The sequence below is a fragment of the Pan troglodytes genome, chromosome 1 (genome assembly GCF_028858775.2).
Source record: "Pan troglodytes isolate AG18354 chromosome 1, NHGRI_mPanTro3-v2.0_pri, whole genome shotgun sequence".
Lineage (NCBI taxonomy): Eukaryota > Metazoa > Chordata > Mammalia > Primates > Hominidae > Pan > Pan troglodytes.
In genome coordinates, this window is record NC_072398.2 from 89387537 (window position 1) to 89406992 (window position 19456).

Consider the following 19456-nt stretch of genomic DNA (forward strand, 5'->3'; position numbering starts at 1 on the left):
AAACACATTGTATAACTATACAAAATATTTTTATATAAGCTTTTTTCTATTTTTAAAATTATTATTATTTTTTTACTTTTTAAACTTTTTTGTTAAAAACTAAGACATAAATAAACACACACATTAGCCTAGGTCTACACAGGGTCAGGATAATCAATATCACTGTCTTCCACCACCTCATCTTGTCCCACTGGAAAGTCTTCAGAGGCAATAACACACATGGAGCTGTCATCTCCTATCATAACAAGGCCTCCTTCTGGATACTTCCTGAAGGACCTGCTTGAGGCTGTTTTATAGTTAACTTAAAAAAAATAAGTAGAAGGAATATATTCCAAAATAACAATTAAAAGTTACAGTAAATACAGGGCTGGGTGCGGTGGCTCACACCTGTAATCCCAGCACTTTGGGAGGCCGAGGCGGGTGGATCACTTGAGGTCAGAAGTTCGAGACCAGTCTGGCCAACATGGTGAAACCCCATCTCTACTAATAAATACAAAAATTAGCCGGGCGTGGTGGTGCACGCCTGTAGTCCCAGCTACTCAGGACACTGAAGCAAAGGAATCTCTTGAACTCGGGAGGCAGTTACAGTGAGCCGAGATTGTGCCATTGCACTCCAGACTGGGCGACAGAGCAAAACTCCGTCTCAAAAAGAAAAAGTTATAGTAAATACATAAACCAGTAACATAGTTGTTTATTATCATTATCAAGTATAGTGTACTGTACATAATTGTATGTGCTATATTTGTATATGACTAGCAGCACTGTAGCTTGTTTGTACCAGCATCACCACAAACGCGTGAGAAATGTGTTGTGTTATGCTGTTAAGGCAACTATGATATCAGTAGGCAGTAGGAATTTTTAAACTCCATTACAGTCTTATGGGACCACTGTTGTGTATGCAGTCTATCACTGACTGAAATGTTGTTATGCGGCACATGACTATTTCATATATATATATATATTGGGGCGAACTAACATGCTTGTATGGAAAGAAGACATCTGTGGCTTCTGTGTCCAGTGTCACTGATTGAACCTAAGTGTGTGTGTTGGTGGGAGCATCTCCCTTCCCATTCCATTGGTTGGTCTTCTGCTAAGAAGAGAACCCAGGGTTCAGGTGCTCCTGACCAGGACAAGGGCTCAGGGGGCTCTGTGATGCTGGGCTTGGGAACTGAAGGACCCACAGAAAGAGTTGAGGAGCCCACTGTCTTCCTGAGGAGCACTGGAGACTGGGGGTGGGCGTGTGTTGATAGGAGAACACCATCACTAGCAGAGAACCTCCTCACAGTCGCCAAGGGGTTCTTGGAGAGTCCTGCTTCTCATATTCACCTCCTTGGATGAAATCTCACTGGGCTGCAGGCATCTCACCTCCGCACAGATGATAGAACTGTCCTGTGGAAGAGTTGGCTCAGGATGAGGAAGCAAATGTAAGACAGAGGGTGAGAAAGGAGCAGGGATCCCAGCTCACCTTTCTCCCCACGGTGAACTCAGCAGACCTGGCTGTGGGGAAAGAATGAGCTCAGGTCAGGTCTCTGTGCTCCACAGCAAGTACATCTCCTTCCCACCCCTCCTGGCTGGCTATCTTCCTCTGGAAAGCCAGGGAAGCCAGCCAGGGGAGATTCCTTTCACTCCTCCTCAACCTGGAATTGGGAGACCTGGGTTCTAGTTCCAGCTGGACGACACACCAGCTGTGTGACCTCAGGTCCTGGGGGAACTGCCCTTCAATTAAGAGACTCCTTGACTGTTCATTTCCCCTACTGCCATTTATGGGAAGGAGCAGAAACCCTACGCCAATTCAAACCCATTTTTGAATTGAATTAGGAATTGAATTAGCAGGGCAGATAAGACATTAAAACGACAGCAACAACAAAACTCCCTGTTTTGAGCATCTATTACATGTAGACAATTTTTAAGGTTTGTTTCTAGAACCTAGGTTCTATTCCTAACAACTTATAGTAGTCCTGCAAAGCAGGCATTGTCTCCCCTTTGTAGATTAGGCCCAGAGAGGACACTTGACTTGCCAAGTCAACAGTGAATAAGTACATAGAGTCAGGTTTCAAACTCAGTTCTGAGACTCAGAAACCCACATTCTTCTCATGATGCCACATGGCCTATTTCTCTGTTAAAGGACCAGCCTTTCCCCCATCTCTGCCAACTGACTCTGATAGCTGTGGCTGGAGCTCATGGTCTTCTTGACTCCATCTTATAGTGGAGACTGTCCTGTTTAGACTTAGACTCTGGAGCAAAGGAAGATTACATCATTTTTTCTCTCTTTTCTTTGTCCTTCACATTGTTCAGGAAAGGGCAAAAAACTCCCTGCACTTATCATGGTAACAGTGTGGAGGAGATGATGTTGAGAATGGTGAATATAGTGGTCATAGTGGTGTTTGTGGTGAGCGTGGTAGTGGAGGAGATAGGTGGTTGTAGTCATGGTAGCATTGATGATGGTGTGAAGGTGAAGGTGGTAGTGAAGGAGGAGATGGAGGTGACAATAATGGAGATAAATATGATGGTCTTGGTGATAGTGATGGTGGTCACAGTAATGATAAAAGTGGTAATGACAGTGGTAGTGATACTCTCATTGTAGGTCCAAAACTTCTGTTTGCAAAGGTACCAAGTTTGGCCTGAGATCACTCACCTTCACTCCTCTTTGAGGTTCTATGCACCACAGAGTAGACAACACCTTCATCTTTCCCTTTCTGGTGATGCACTGGAAGAAGGAATGAGGCTTAAATAGGATCCTCCTGACTCTCCCACCTCATGTCATAAGTGTCCTGAAGACATGGAGAGAAGCCCATCAGGGGCTCTGTTATGGTGATAAGTGGCAATGAGGGTTGGTCACTAATGTGGGGATAGCCATTATGGCAAGAGGAGTCAGGCCCCCTTAGCATTTTTTTTTGCAGCTTCCCTAGCCCTGACACTGTTTAAACCAGAGGTTGACAAAATTTTTCTGTAAAAAAGGTGTACATATTTTTGGCTTTGTGAGCTGTATAATCTCTGTCACAAATGTTAACTCTGTAATATGAAAGCTCTCAAACAAAATAAACAAATGAGCATGTGTGTGTTACAGTAAAACTTTTTCTACAAAAACAGGCAGTGTGCTGGGTTTGGCCCATGGGCCACAAGTTTGCCAACCCTTGGTCCAAACATTCCCTGCCCCATCTCCTGCAGCCCTGGCTCCCTTCCCACTCCCTTCTCCCACCACCAGCTCCACAGCACTCCCTCTTCATGCCCTTTCTAGAAGCTGTTTGTTTTCCTTCCCCAGATCACTCCAATTCCTGAGATACAGGGCTCTGGAGAGCTCCCTTCTTACTTCCCTTAAGAAGCTCTTTTTGGCCCACATGGGCACACCACCATCCTGCTGGAAGTCCTTACCATTGGCATATAGTGGGCACTGCTCTCCACCTGGAGCTGTGGGTGGTATCTGGGATGGAAGGGGCCCTAGGAGATACAAGGGCATGATTCACTGGGTGTCCCTTAGAGGGCAGGTGGGACAGGGGACAGGAAAGCTGTGAGCAAGAATGACAAGATGGCCGCTGGAGGTTTGAGGCTGGTTTGGTTAGGAGGGCTAATTCACAGGTCTGGACATGGTTGATTTTTATGGGATGTTTCCTTTGAAAAATGCCCTAGATGGCTCCATGGGAATCACAAACTAGGAGGAAGTAAGGTCAGCAAGAATGGATCACATTTTTGCATGAAGAGGGCCTAGGCTTACCAGTCAAGCTGCTTTTCAGAATGAAAAAAGCTAATAACTTTGACCATACACTATATGCCAGACACTGGGCCAGGCAATCCAAATAAAATATAATCTTCCTAGTAAAGCACCTAACCAGTGACCAGCACATAGTTGGATTTCAAAAACACCTCTCTTCCTAATTCTTTGGCGTCTAATGGTTTTCACAACCATCTTGCAAAGGTTGATACTTTTATCTCCATTTCATAGATGAGGTGACTGGAGCTGGGAGAGGCGACTTCTATAAGGTCACAGTAAGTAGTGGAGACAGAATCTTAATCCAGGTTTGCATGCCTTTTCTCCACTAGCATGCTGCCTCTGGAACAGCAGGTGCTTCCAGAACTTTAAAGGTAACTCTTGGGATAGGAATTGAGTCACATGTAAATTTTAGAACACTTGGTTCATGCCTGGTGCCCAAGAAATACTCATTACTCTAACAGCTAGAAAGCATCAGAATCACTGGGTAGGATATGTGGAAATGGCTCCTTCTGTAAAATCAAGAGGGGATTTATGGAGACTTAGACAGATCCCCAGTGATTAAGCATTCTCCAATGCTCATTCGTCAGGGCTGAGAAATGAGCCTCAGTTTCTAAGTCTCCATTCAATGAAGAGTTCCATGAGTTTGACAGAACTTTGTTTTATGGGATGTGTGACAACTGGTAGTAAAAGGAACACTTTTAAACAAGCACAGCAGAACCTGTACATGCAGGTGAGTGCTACTTTGAAGTGGACCCCTTGCATGACCATATCCTTGTTCCAGTAACACCATCATTGGTCAAATGTTCTAAAAATTGACTTTGGACATTACATCTGTAGACTGTCTTTGGTGGTGGCATATTTCTGTTTGCTGAAGAACAGCTATGCTATTTGGAAATGGTTGTGAGTCTCCCAGAGCTGGGTGTGGAGAACAAGGCTATTGATCTGGCTGTTTTTCCTGTGTAGCTAAGGAATTGGTCCTGAAAGTGACTTTCTGAGCAATATTCTAAAGAATATTTTGTGCGCCTGAGATTCTGAGATATTAAGATCACCACCAGCAGTCCTGTTTGCATGAGAGACAGGTTCCTTAGTAAAATGAAGCCCACCTGCTCCAAGGTTGGCAGTGGGTGTGGTGGTGATGGTTTATAATCTCTACATCAAGAGGATGCTCTTTTGTTCCCTGTGAAAGGTATCTTGTTCTTGAGGATCTTTCACTAGTGACCACTCTTTCACCATCTCGTCTGGGGCTGGGGAGGGAGGCAGTTGTGCTACATTACTCTGCCATTACTCTGCATTTAATGCTTTGACTCAGAGGTGAGTGGACAGAAACAGAAACACCTGTATTACCGAGGCCAGGCTGGGCCCTTTGGAGGAGGCTTTATTAGACACAATGACAGCATAACTCACAGATCTTTGGTTTGTGGTTCCCTACTCCGGCTGCCTCCCCAATAGCTCTGGGCATCCTCTCCTTTTCCCCCACTATGAAAAAATACCTTAAAGCAAGTCTAGCCTGTATTGAATCCAGACTCAAGACTAGTGAGAAGGGTGGGGATGGGAAGTTGTACGGACAAAGACTACATATTCAAAAGGGGAGAGGAAGTTGAAGTCTGGTCCAATCCTTAACTAGGCGCCTGGTGAGGCAGGGTGTTGGGACTAGGGGTGGGAAGAGACCTTTTCAGGTACCCTGGTGGATGCAGGAAGGAATGCTTTGAACATATGACTGGGTGGTCTTCCTTAATTGTCCGGCTGGTCCAGCTCCTAGAAAACTCATCCCAAATTTCTCAACAGAGGGAGCTGCAAACTTAAATAAGTATATCTAGCTTTGGAGGTCTATGAGAACAATCACTTTTGTCCTAGAGAAGCAGAAAATAAAAACATTGCCCCTGCAGAGGAGGAAGTGGGGTTGATTTGAACCTCTGTAGGTGGATTTGAAGCACTAGGAATCATAGCTTTGGCACTGGTAGCCATTCCTTATATGTGTGTGGCCTGAGGCGAGCAAAGGTTAGAGTTGGAATAAATGCGTGGCCCCCCAAACTAATTGCTTTGAGAGCCAACATTCATTCTTAATTATCACGACTGTGACAGGAAGAAGAAGAAAGTCTGGAATATCAAAATAAATAGATAACTTGAAATGTCGTTTATCTGATTGTTTTCCTCTACATCAGAATTTTAACCAACCTTTTTATTTTCAGTGATTTTGATTAGAAGCATTAGAGAATGCACAGAGGAGAAAGGGCAGCCTGGGAACCTGCTGGGGTGATCTGCTCAGATTAGAATGAGAATTTACTGAGCACCCACTATGTGCCAGTCTAATACATGAGGTATTAGATAAATGTTATCTCATTAACTTAAACCCTTACAACATCCCTGGAAAGGAAGCTGGTTTAGTGAGTCTTACAGTGAACTGGCTCAAGGCTATGGAACTAATGGTAGTGTTGGGGACAGGCCATTGCTCAGTCTTGTCTATCATATTTCCTTTCTGATAGTTAATATCCTTTGCACACTCTGCTACAGTAAAGTACTGTACAAGATGAGTGTGTGTGAGTGAGCCTGTGCATATGCACTGTAGTTCTGTCTTCTTTCTCCTCTGCTAAGCAGATCAGAGCTCTGCTGAGCTCAATGAGAGAGAGAGGTGGAGGCCTTTTTTTTTTTTTTTGCTCATATTCCTAGCCACAGATTGTCTTCCAAATGTAAAGGATACTGACATACCTCACGTTTGGCTTGTAATAATTCCTTGGTTTATGTTCTAGTCATGCCTGAGTGTGCAGTTGTGTGTTTGTGTGCATCTCTGGATGACTGTGAGCATGTGAGCAAGTGCATGTGTGTATATGTTTCGGAAGCATTAACTGTCCTTCCATGTGCCCCTTTGTGTGACACAGGAAGAGAAGTCCCCCCTGCCACTCCACACCCAGGAGAAGAGAGTGGCTGGTCCTGTCAGACTCTGGCTTTCCAAAGTCTGGGCAGGGCCTGGCACAGGGATTCAGCAGCTAAGAAAGCCAAGAAGAGTTACTGACCAGCTTTTCTCCAGGATCTCAAATAAATCAGAAGTGCAGCAGCAATAACCATCAGGCCAAGCAGGCTCGCAGGAAGCCAAGGAACCAGCCAGTTGCTGGCGGGAGTGGACAAGACTTGAGAACCTGGGAGCAGGGAGAAGAAGGTGGCCATGAGCACTGAAGATAAAATTCGGAAATGCATTCTAGCCTGGCACAGAACAGGCAGAATGACTGATATTAGGGGAACCATCTGGCCTGGGGGAGCCTCATAGATGGGCATGAAGGGTGGCTCAGGGGACGGCAGCAAGGATGATGGTGACACCACGAGTGACCACGTGACTGCTCCCCCCATGAGGCTCCCCACTCTCCATGGACTTCAATATTTCTCTGCCAGGCTCAGTGGACAGATGGACTAATTAGGGTCCATGCTCAGTCATGCAGTGGCTGCCATGAGTCCAGCACTGTGCCAGGCGTGATGGGAGGAACACAGAGGGTGAGATCTGACCCCTGCCAGCTTGCTGGGGCTCAAAGCTCTGTTGGAGAACAAAACACACCCTTCAGAGACAGCTTCTTGGGCTCACTCCTCTCTCTGGAGACACTGTTCTCAGCCTCGCAGGAGTAGTTCCCAGCATCCTGTTCTGACTTCACTGGGAAGAGGAGGGAGGTGGTTCCACCACAGGGAGCTGAGTGGTTCCCCACAATCTTCTCATCAAGGTAGAAGGAATACAGGATTGGAGGGGAGCCCCTCTGTGCCTCACAGAGGAGCTGCACCATGTCCCCCACAGCAGGGTCAGCAGGCCCGTGGTGCAGAGTGAGCACAGGACGGGACACAGGAGCTGGGACACACATGGGGTGGGAGGCTCAGCCTGACCACCCAGGACCCTGGCTCCCTCCTCTCCTGGGGACCCTTCCCCCAACTCCTTTAGCCCCAGGGGATCCCACTGCCTGATGCCCAGGGCCCTGGGGGCATCTCCACTCTCTCGTGCACTTACCCTGCACTCTGACCTCCAGCTGGGGGCTCTGCTTCTGGACCTGGCCACCCTCAGGGGCCACCTCACACCAGTAAAGCCCAGAGTCTCCCTCCTTGGCTCCCGGGATGCAGAGTTCTGGGTGAGGGCCCCTGTCCTGCAAGGTGTGGCCGTCCTTGTGGAAGGAGAAAAGGAGCCTCAAGGCTGACCTCAGGGGGTGCAGCTTTGTCTGACATCTCAGGGTCACCAGGCTACCCTCTCGGGGCTCAGGAGAGGGGATGGCACTCAGCACAGGAGGTGGGAACAGCTCTGGGGAGATGCAGGCCCAGGACTCAGGAGGGGAGTCCTGGATGATGAAGCCCCAGGAGGCTGAGGCCTGAGCTTCTACTCATCTCAGGCTGCAGCCCGGGGACCCCGATGGGAGGCAGTTTCATCCCCAGGACCCGTCCTCTTACCCTCACCCACAAACTCTGAAATGACTCCCACACAGCCAGGCCCTTCTGGAATCTTGGAAGTCAGAGGCAGAGGGGGCCTTTGAAGTCCTCTAGTCCATAGAGGGGAAGGGTGAGCCTGGACTGGTCCAGGGTCTTCCCAGTGCCCCCTTCCCAAGAATCTCCCCGCTCCTTCCCCTGGCTACATGTGTCCCCCATGGTGGGGAGAGGTGGGTATTGAGACAACATCTTGGGAAACCTCGGGGCCCCACACATTGGCCCAGCATGAGGGGCAGCCAGAGACAGGGGTCCAGCCCAGAGAGCTACAGACCTCTAGAGACGGGACCCTTGAGCAGCACCTCCTGCCCCACAAACTCCCAAGCTGGTGACTCACCTTGGACTTGAACCATGGCAGTCTCTGAAGTTTGTGTGAATGTCTGTGGAATATACATCACCTGCCCAGAGCAGCTGTACTGGCCACGGCTCTGCACTGTTGCTGCTCCCATGGACAGAGTCTGGTTTTTCTTAGAGAAATGAAGGAATTTTCCATCTCTGTAGAACTTCACCTGAGACAGTGGTGTATTCTTCAATCCCTGACATCGCAGAGTCAGGGCATCTCCTTCAAACACAGGATTTGGCCAGGCTTGGAGGTACAGCCAGACTGCGAGACAGAGGAACAGGGCAGCCCTGGAGCTGCAGGTCCCATCAGTCACTTCTCTCCCTCTGTCCCCCAGCCTAAGGCCTCCTGCTGGGGATGGAGGCCCTTGGATGGCACTGGTACGGTGTCACTGTCTCCAGTCCTTCATGCCGACCAGAGAAGGGCAGGACCTGGACTTCCTTTACTCCTCCTTCCTTTCCTTCTTCTCTCCTTCCTCTTCCCTCTTTCTCTTTATTCCTTTCCCTTCCCCTCCCCTTCTTTCCTCTCCCTGTGTCTTCTCTCTGGCTTTCCTCCCACCCACCCTCCTTGTCTTCTTTTATATTGCACTTTCCTGTCTGCCTTGCCAAGCTTGGGTTAATTGCATTCATTCTGTTCATTGTCTTGCCTCATTCCTCCTGACTCAATTCCCTCCAGCCTAGATTGGCTTCTCCTCCTGTGGCTACCTAATGTGACACTTTCTGCAGCCTTCACTTCTGATAATAGCAGCATCTGTGTCCACCAGAAAGCAGCTGGTGGGGCATGTTGGAGGTGCCACAGCCTGAGTTCTCTCCCTCCTGTCTTCCTCATTGGGCTTCCTCAGGCCCAGCCTCCATCTCTACCCTCAGCAGGGCGTTTCATCTTCCACCACTCTTATGGAAGGGATCTGTTCTCTCTGTCTCTATTCCTAAAAAGTATTCTGTGCACTGATGTGAGCAGGAGAAGAGCTCCCAGGGATCCACCATCACCTGCAGGGCAGGCTGAGCCTGTCCCCAGTCTGTATCTGTCCCCAGCCTGTATCATCTCTTTGATAAGCCAGACACCCCCATTCCCAGACAGCCTTCTGAGCAGGCCTGATGGCCTGAGACTAATGAGGAGTAACAGTTAGGGAGCCCCGGCACATCCTGCTCTTGCCTGGATCTTCTGGATCCTTAGGACCCACTCTCCTCACCCTGGAAGTAATGATGCTCACCGCATTACCGAACAGCAAGCCTTGCTTCCACTACTGCTTTTTCTAACAGCACTAAGTATTGGTTTGAATTATCTCCCCCTGGAATCACAGAATATGTCCTTGGAGGTCAAGATTTCATGGATCAGAATTTTTTCCTGTTTGACAGAAAGCTCCATGGAGGTCAGTGACACAGAATGGGCTGGAGGGAAGGGGATCTGAGGAAGGAAGGAAGACTGATCAGCAGAAAAAGGTGCCTGCTTCTCTGAACATAAGAGGAAGGAAGGGAGTCCCAGTCTTGTTGAGTTGAGAATATAAGAGCTCCAGAACCACATGAAGAGAAGACAGAGGCCACAGACACTTTTAAGGGTATAGGACAGAGGCCTAGAGTCCCACTGCTGAGGCTTGTGTCACCCTAGGACTACCCTTGGCCTTAGACTAGTGGAGTTCCAAGTTCCTCCTTTTCCTAGGAACTGGCCAAGACTCCTGAGGAAGGGGCCTAGTCTGGTGCTGCTCTGCAGATGTTTCTGGGGGACCCCATGGCACTGTCCTGTTCCCATCCAGTAAGTTTTGGCCCATAGACATACTTTGAATTAGAAGAGACATGGACACAACTTACCAGTTTTCCCAACACAGGGAACTGCAAGAGAACAAAGTAACACAATTAGGTTAAGTAGCAAAAAGAGCTTTCTGACAAGGAGGCCTGTCACTTCAGCAATGGGGACTTACACCCATTCAACCAACCACCCGGCCACCAAACCTCCTAGCCACCCATCCACACAACCATCCAACCATCCAATCACATAACCACTCAACCACCAAACAACCCAGCCATCAGCCGTCCAACCACCCAACCATCCAAACATCCAACCACCCAACCACCCAACCACCCGGCCACTTGACTACTCAACGTTTGTGCTGGACCTACTCCCTAGAACTCTTTGCCCTATCACAGTTCAAATGTTGCCTTCTCAAACAGGTCTTCCCTGGGACTCCAATCAAAAGAATTTTCCCCAATCACTAAAACAATGCCCCATTGTATTATCTTCAAAACACTTATCACTATTTGAATTTATCTTATTCATTAAATTGCCTACATGTTATCACCTGTCTCTCTGGCTAGAATATAAGCTCCATAGTAGCAGGGACTCTGCTTATTTTACTCATTGCTATATTTTCTATGCCCAGGCCCTGTGCCTGGAACATAGTCTGTGTTCAGTAAGCATCTGCTGAATAAATGCATGAATGTTTTCCTTTGCATCCCATTGTACGAGGTGGGAAGCAAAAAGTAGAAAACATAGGACTAGACTCTTGTACGAATGTGCCTGAGGGTCCTACCTCCAACATCTACAGGAGAACCCATATAGCAAGGGCAGGACCTGATTCTTGTGGTCCCATCTCTCCACAGAGCTCTGGCAAAAAGGGTATGGAAGTGACCAGACTGAGGAGGCCAAGTCCCCTGAGAGAGTAATCATTAAAGGATGTGAGACATTATCAGGCAGCACAGATGAATGAGAGAACTACAAACAAACTGGATGCATCCCACATCATGCTTGCATCTTGGATGTGCTGCATTCATGTTTTTAAATGAGTGAATGTGTGAGAACAGGTGACCTGGGAAGAGGGGCCAACTCACAAAATGATGACAGATATGATTAGATAGGTTTGAATAGCCCAAACAATGGAAGACCCGAAATTGAAGGTCATAGCTGGATATGAAGCAGTGAAGAATCTTCTGGACTTTGGGGCAAGGTGTGAAACAATGAATGAATGTAGGGCTGAGTGCAGTCAGTCCAGCCAATCCTCATACATTTACTTGTGTCCTGCATTGCTGGCATGTCCTAGGTATTTTTCATAACACCAAAAAAAATGCAAGAATGGCCTTGGGAAGAGTGGGTGAAAACCCTCTAAGAGCAGATGTTTGGCTCTGTCACATGGTATCATCTTTGCTCTCTACACTACTTTGGACACAGGTGGAATCTTTCAGCTCAATTCTCTATTCAGCTCAGGGTCAGCTCAGTCATATGCTCTCAAGAGTGTGCAGAACAATGAGTCTCTTCTTTATCATCCCTCCATCTCCACCCCTAACCCCCATCTATGAGCTCGGTGTAGTGGAAAGCATGCAGGATTTGGAATCAGATGACCTGGACTTGAGTCATGAATTTGCCTCTTTCTGTATGACCTTGAACAAGTTGTCTAAGTTCCAAGAGCCTTCAATATCTCATTCTGTCATATCACATAATAGAAATGATAATAGTCATTTTTTTCTTACAGTGTAGTTGTGAAGGTTTTGTTGACCCACTGCCTGGGAAAGTGGTTACTACATTAACTGAAAGCAGAAAGAAGGCCTGACCTCAGAGTGACAGAGACCTTACTCTGTAGTTATGTCTTCCTTCCCTTCCCCACCTCACTGGAAAACAATTGTGCAGCCACAAAGTGCTAAACAAACAGGGTTGAGACTACTGAAGCCAAAAACAAAAGAGAAGGCACTCAAGAAGCATAGATGCACTTAAAATGAGCTCCTGTCCCCAAATCCCAATGACTTGCTCCCCATGGTACTGCAAGATCTTGGAGGTGGGATTACAAAATTGGTTTCTGCAATCAAAACAGCAGCTGACTGGGAACATACACAGTGGGTGACACTTGCTTACCGCAGTTCCTGCAATGAGGGCCCAGGGACCTCCATTAGCTATAGGCTGAAGATGAGGTGACAGTATCATGAAGTGGCCAAGACCTACGGTCAAACCAAGTTGCATAATAGAGTTCCGAAAAATGAAGGCAGGAGCCCCTGCCAACTCTAGGAGCAGGATAATTTCCTCTTAAACTTTCTGAGGGATTGGGAGATATTTATCTGGGAAAGATGCAACAGAGGAAAGACACAAAATACTTGGTGGGCTAAGCTTAAAAGAAGGGGGAGACTTATTCTGAGTTACTTTATAGGACAGAAATGGAAACTAGAGGGATCATGGAGGCAGATTTCGGCTCAACATGAAGAACTCTCTCACCACTGAGCTCTAGCACTGTGGAACTGGCTGCAGTGCCAAGCTGCAGCAGTCACATTGCTGGGAGGGCTGTATGGGACCCCATGACACCTCCTATGGACGCTGTGTGAGTATGCGGGGAGCAGCCTCCAGTGGTAGGAGGGAAGTTGGCTAATGTTCAGCTCAGAAGAAAATTAAGCCTAATTTCCCAAATTTTAAATACATATTTCACATTCAGCCAGGTCTCAGCATGCTCAGTGTCAGGATTCCTTTCCTCCTGGAGCCCTGACAGCCGATAATAGTAATAGCCACCAATTTATTATGACCACACCCTGCTCTTGAGAGAGGAAATAGCAGCTCTACACTTATGGTAAGATAAATGTTCCTACACACCCAGCCCCAGTGCCTGTGTTTTAGGCTGTTTTTCCAGGGTCCCTGAGCATCAAGTGGGACCAAATTTGCTGGTGCTGGGTTCTCCATTACACTGTGCACCAGTCAGCCGGTGACTGATTCCCTTCCTCTCCTCATTTGCTGTCTGTCATCCTCGTCCTGGGTTCCAAGCTGGAACACTCTCAGACTGTATCTAGACAAGTCCAAGGGCTGTTCCTTTTACAAGGTAGTGCTGGTAGTGCCATTTGCCCCTGGGAGTCTTCTGCCTGGAGTATATCCAGGCATTAGGCTATCCTGTCCCCGCCTCAGTGTGAGCATTAGACCTTTTCATTTGTCCAAATGGCCATTCATAGAACACACGAGTAGCATGCTATGCTGGAGAAGGAACATTGAGTGGAAGAGGCATTTTCCTCACAGGGTCAAATTCTCACAAACTCTGTCCAGGAAGAGGTTATATTTAGGAACAGTTTTGCTTTTCTAGTTCAATGAATACAAATAGCAAACAAGCTATTGGGACCAAGAATTAAACAAAAAGTAGGTCCACTTGGAAACTGTAAAGTGAAACAAAATATATGCCAAATTATTTCTTTTAGGTATAAGGGGGGTGACACTGGCTGAGACTGAGCTGGGTCTGGGGGAGCCCAGTGACCCTCTGCGTGCAATCCTCTACCCTTAGACCAGCTCTCTCAATTACAAGTAGCCTGCATGAGAAGAAATGGAGAGAAGTGAGAGAGACATGGATCAGATAATGGAGTTGATTCTTCAAACCAGCCCCATGGATCTGAAACAGCTCCCAACAGAGAGAAGATGTAGGCGGAAGAGAGACAGTCAATTTGAAAAGGGCTTTGGTTACTCAGAGCACAGGCCTTTCAACCAGGTGAGAGGTCTGGCCATTGTTACCTGGTTCTAAGAAAATGCTGAGGCTCCATAAAAATATGTCACCCTGTAAAATTCCACCTCCCATTGCTGAGCAAAATGCCTGGGACTGTTTCTCCTCATTTCCCTGACTCCTTCCCTGTTGCCCCCAGCAGCCTCCTTCCCTTCTGCAACCTCAATTTCCTTTTGAGACAGCTCTGATTAGTATTTTAACCTGATGTCACAAGGTAGAAAGGTCATTGGGAAGTTAGGGGACTTTGTAATGTGATTTTCTGCCTCCCTAATTTATCTCTGACATATCAAAGGGCTGCGCTGCCAACGACCCAGGACAATGGGGTAGGAAACACTGAGGAGTTTCTCCTACCCCAGTGCCCATCTCTCCCAAGCATGCCCAGGTGCACACACCTGTCTTGAGCTCCAGCCACAAACCCACTGGAATTGGGAAAGGTAAGATGAGGAACTTGGTGTCTCAGGGATGACTTATGGTCCTTAGTGCTCCAAGAGGGGATGCCCATGCTCGTTGACTTACCAAAGAGCAGCACAGCCGTCCAGAGCAGCATGGGGCCTGTCCTGGCACAGCGGAGGGAACACAGGTCGGAAACAGGTCAGGGCGAAGCCGGCAGAGAGCAACCAGGCCTCAGGACCGAAGGTGGGTGGGTGGCCTGAGCTGGGTGGTGCTATAGCTTGATAGTCAAAATAGGAAGTGGAAAAGAAACTTACAAAGCTCTAATTGATATTTCCTCTTTGGTTGAAGAAGTATTACATGAATAAATTTTCCTGAACACTAAGTATGAAGGAGTCGGTAAATCACTAATAAATCCCTGACATTTTCTGCAGCTTCAACAAGCCTATGCCAGGGAACTAGGATGGAACATGGTTATGGGACACCTCCATTAGAAAGGTCCAGAGACTGCCCGAATTTGCTTGGCTTCAGCGTCATTCAGCCTGGGAGACAGCGCAGCACTGTAAAACTAAGATCATCTACCCCTTGACAACCGAGTGACCTCCCAGCTTCCAAGGAGCTCCTGTCTCCAGAGGTAAATGTGGGTGGATGCTGCAATGCGATGGAGAAGTGGAGCCCTGAGGATGCTTCACTGGATCCTCAGTTCAGGAGGGAATCAGACATCGATGAGTCTGGAGTAGAACACAGATAGAGCTTCGGCATCTGAGGCTTTTAAGACTGTCAGTATGATTTTGAGAACTATTCCTTAAAAGACACCATTAAGAGAGGGAATAGGCGAGCTGTGGTGTGACGAGATAGTTTAAATACATGTAGCTGACAAAGGGCCCACATAAGAAATATAAGAATTTCTGCAAGTCAGTAAGAAAAAGACAGACAACATACTAGAAAAATGGGCAAAAATAATTGGATAGGTACTTCACAGAAGCAGATATCCACATGTCAAATCAACATAGCAAAAGGAGCTAGACATCATAAATCACCGTGGAAATGCAAATTTAAACTATAATAAGATACCACTACACCTTCCATAAGAATAAGGGAGTGATACCAGCTGAGACTGAGCTGGGTCTGGGGGAGCCCGTGACCCTCCCCATGCAATCCTCTACTGAGTATTGGTGAGGTTGTGAAGAAACTAGAACTCTTGTACACCACTAGTGGGAATATAAATTGGCACAGTCACTAGAAAATGGCTTGGCAGAATCTACCAAAACTAAACACAGGGATCCCTGATGGCTCAGCATTTTCACTCCTGGGTAAATGTCAAACAGAAATGTATACATATAAGCCTGAAAAAACATATACAAGAGTGCTCATAGCAGCATCATTTGTAATAGATAAAAACTGGAAATTATTCAATGTTCCCTCAACAGAAAAAGAGGTCACACATTCCCATCTCCTCTGTGGACAGAACATGAGAGTTCACGGTGAAACAGAGTCAGGCAAAATACTAGGAAGGATTTTCATTTTCTTTTTTCTTTTCTTTCTTTTTTCTTTTTTTCTTTTTTTTATTGAGAAGGAGTCTTGCTCTGTTGCCCAGGCTGGAGTGTAATCTTGGCTCACTGCAACCTCCGCCTCCCAGGTTCAAGTGATTTTCCTGCCTCAGCCTCCCATGTAGCTGGGATTACAGGCATGCGCCACCATGCCTGGCTAAGCATTTTCTGACAGTAAAGTTCTTCCTGGAAATCTTTAAGTGAGAAGTTCTACATAGTCTGATGGAATTTGATGTGCTTATTGCTGAGGCCAGGAATGGACAGACAGAATTTTCTAAGTTTTCTTGCCCTAGATTGTCTGACTCAGTGGAAGTGGGAAACTAATTTGACACTGCCAGGCATTTTTTTTGGTGACTCAGTTGTTTAGGAAAGAGGGAAAAGTAGTGAGGAAGTAAAGTAGGAAGTAGAAATCTTGTCCACTCACCTAAAGATGGCAACATTCATATATTTTCCTCTATCATTCTCTTTCCAACAGATCTCCTGAGTTGTCTTCAACTTCGTTCAGCTGCAGGTCCTGGGGGTGTGTGGAGTCCCTGCAGGGCAGCAGCTGGGGCAGGAGACAGAGGGGATAACCGCAAGTGGTCTAGCTTGCAGACATTTGTGGTTTGCACACAGAACGGATGAAGCCTCTGCCCTGGCAACTTCTACCGGGTTCTAGCGGCATGAGAGTGTGAACTGCATCTGACTTTTCGCACTTCCCCTGAAGAGTGAGATGCTGTTGCACCTTCAAAGGTGTTGGTGAGCTGAGCCTGAGCTGAGCTGGCTGCAGGTTGTTCCCTTGGGGATGAAGATGACCCTCAGGGAACAGCAACAGGGCTGCTGCCCAGGTTTGGAATCTTCCAGGACTCAGGCTAACCTTGAACTGAGAATGGGATGGGTTAGTGGAGATATTAAAACCCATGATACTAACACTAATACTCTAAGGGAATTCAGGGGCTAAAAGGAGGTGGGATGAAAATAGAGTGTGGATCCTCATCCAGAAGAGGCTCCAGGCCCAGGTGCTCTCATCACTCAAAGAGTCAGTTGTCAGGGCAGCAGTAGTCAGGGACAATGGCCTTTGGGGAACAGGATAAGTCATTCCAGTTCCGGAGGCGAGAGGGGAGAGCAGGAGAGCTTGGGGTAGGGGACAGCTCTGCATGGTAGGCCCTAGAGCCAAATATCTGAGCTTGAATCCTCACTCTGGATACGAATCTGGTGAGAGACCTTGGGTAAGTTTTTTAACCAGTCTGTGTCTCAGGGTCCTTATCTCTAAAGTGGATACATAATTACACCTGCATCATAGGGTTGCTATGAAGGTTAAACAGGATTAAAAACATAAGATGCTCTCAGACAGCAAGATCTAATAGAACTTTCAGTGATGATGAAATGTTTTCTGGGCTATCCAGTTCAGTGGCCACAGAGAGCTATTAAGCACTTGAAATTGACTCATGAGACAGAGAAACTGAAGTTTTAATTGTTTTTACTTAAGCTGAAATTTAAAAAATTTAAGCAGCTACATGTGACAAGTGTCTGCCTTCTTGGATATTGCAGGCTTAGACCAATGCCTAGCAAGTAGGAAGTGTTCGGTGAAGGTGAGCTATTGTAAGAAGTGTGGGTCAGGAAGACTTAAAGACCAGACCCTTCCTCCCAACCTTAGTGTTTTTGGTGAGTCCCAGAAAGATGAAGTAATTTGTACAAAGGCACTCAGCCAGAAAGCCTGTTGGGGTTGGAGTCTTATCCATAGCTGGAACTACAGGCCTAACGAGAAACCTAAGACCATTTCTGAGTTACATCTGAAAGACAGAACACATTGGAGAAACATATCAAAAGCCTAGAACTTAGGACAGGAGTGGAAATGACCAGGAGTAGGGTGAAAATGGAGCCAGCCTGGGCATGAAGCTCTGGGTCCGGCCTACAGAGGGCAGAAAACGCTACGGAGCATCTGGTCACCACCCTCATTCCCTCTCTCCATTCTAACCCCTTCCTTCCGGAAAGCTTCTGGAGAGAGCTTGGCAGCACCAATGGAAAAAAGCTTCATTTGTGTCAGATCTGAGCGACCTCTTGTGGCCACATGAACCACACTTGCCCTAAGGAGGGAATCTTTATTCATACTGAACTCATTCTCTGTGTACCCACCCATCCATCCATCCGGGTATTTGTATTTCTTTTTAGCCCTTGCTGTATGTCCAGTCCACCCCTGCCTCCATGAGTTCAGGAATTGACGGGCATATACTGGGGTATAGTCTTTGTGGTTCCTAAAGCATTTTCCCCCGTGTCTCCATTATTCTATTTATCACACTGTGTTATATTTATTTTAGTGTCTCTCTACACTTTTAGCATATGACCTCTTCAAAGGCATCATCTTTGCGTCTCCAGGCCTAGCACCTAAGTATAATTGTTAGGCGTTTTGGAGTCAGAAAAATATAGGTTATAGTCCTGGCTATGCAGCTTACTAGGCAAGGAACCTGGGGCAGTGACTTAATCTCACTAAGCTTCAGGTTTTAAATTTGTAGCACAGTAATAATGACACACAATTTCTAGTATTGTGGAGAGAATTACACTTTTGCACACACGGTGTCTTGTACATTTGACCCTCCACCTGAAATTGGATTTTCTGTCTTCTGAGGAGCCTTATACCACCAATGCTATACTACCCTTTTCTCTCTCATGAATTCAGTCCTCCCATCTCAACTGAATTTTTTCCATAGATGCTTCTGAAAGATGCTAAGATCTTAAAAACTCTTCTAACCAAACCAAACCAAGCCAGCAAGCTCACCTTGATTCCACACCCCCTGGGGGCCCCAATTCACAGCCACTCTAGTTGAGAAAGTGGTCTATGGTAGACCTTACCAGTTGGTATTCCGAGACACATTGGTGTATCTCAAATGGCTATAGGTGTTATAAAATATTGATTTCCTTGGCCCTCAGATCATCTGTGTGGGGCCACACTTCCAGCTGGGAGCAGCCTTGTGCAGCTGGCCAATGTCCACTGAGCTATAATTTTCTATATGTTCCACAAAGCAAAAGGGTTTGGCAAGCACTGGTGTGTGTTATCTTACTCCTCACTCGTCTTCAACCTATTCCAATTTGGCTTCACATGTGATTCCTTCACATCTCTGGTCTATCCAATGGACAGGTTTTGTCCTCATTTTTTTGGGGTGCATGCTAATGTCATTACTGTGGGTTACTCCCTCCATTTTAAACCACTGTGAAGCAGCTCTTTCCTGGTTTTCCTACCATCTCTCCCAGTAACACCTTCCCGGGTTCCTCTACAGGCTCAGCCTCCCTCCTCTAGTGGCTATGAAGAAGTTCTTCATCCCCTGGCCCCATGCTCTTTTCTCTTTTCTCTTTTCCTTTTAGTGAGAGTGTTTCTCTCACTGGGAGGATGCTCATCTGTGCTATGGTTTAAATTGCTACCTCTAATCCAATGACTCCCAAATGTATCTTTCTAGTCCAAGCCATAAGCCTGAGTTTCAGATCTAAGTATCCGACTGCTTACCTGAGAGCTCCATGTGGAGGTCTCAGAAGCTCCTTTTACTCAACCTGTCAAGGCTGAACCCAGCCTCCACCTCCCAACCTGGTCCTTTTCTGTTTCC

General features: G+C 46.9%; 1 protein-coding gene across 1 annotated transcript; it reads right to left on the reverse strand.

The window, feature by feature from the left end:
* Positions 1–674: 674 nt before the first annotated feature.
* On the reverse strand, positions 675–16442 carry FCRL6 (Fc receptor like 6). The gene is made up of 11 exons (XM_016930149.3): positions 16306–16442; positions 14458–14611; positions 10301–10321; positions 8493–8759; positions 7692–7976; positions 7254–7535; positions 6721–6843; positions 3373–3438; positions 2636–2707; positions 1466–1497; positions 675–1389 (listed from the first exon to the last, which is right to left on the reverse strand). The coding sequence occupies exons 2-11, from the start codon at positions 14486–14488 to the stop codon at positions 1264–1266; spliced, it is 1305 nt and encodes a 434-aa protein (XP_016785638.1). The 5' UTR covers positions 14489–14611; positions 16306–16442; the 3' UTR covers positions 675–1263.
* Positions 16443–19456: the final 3014 nt, after the last annotated feature.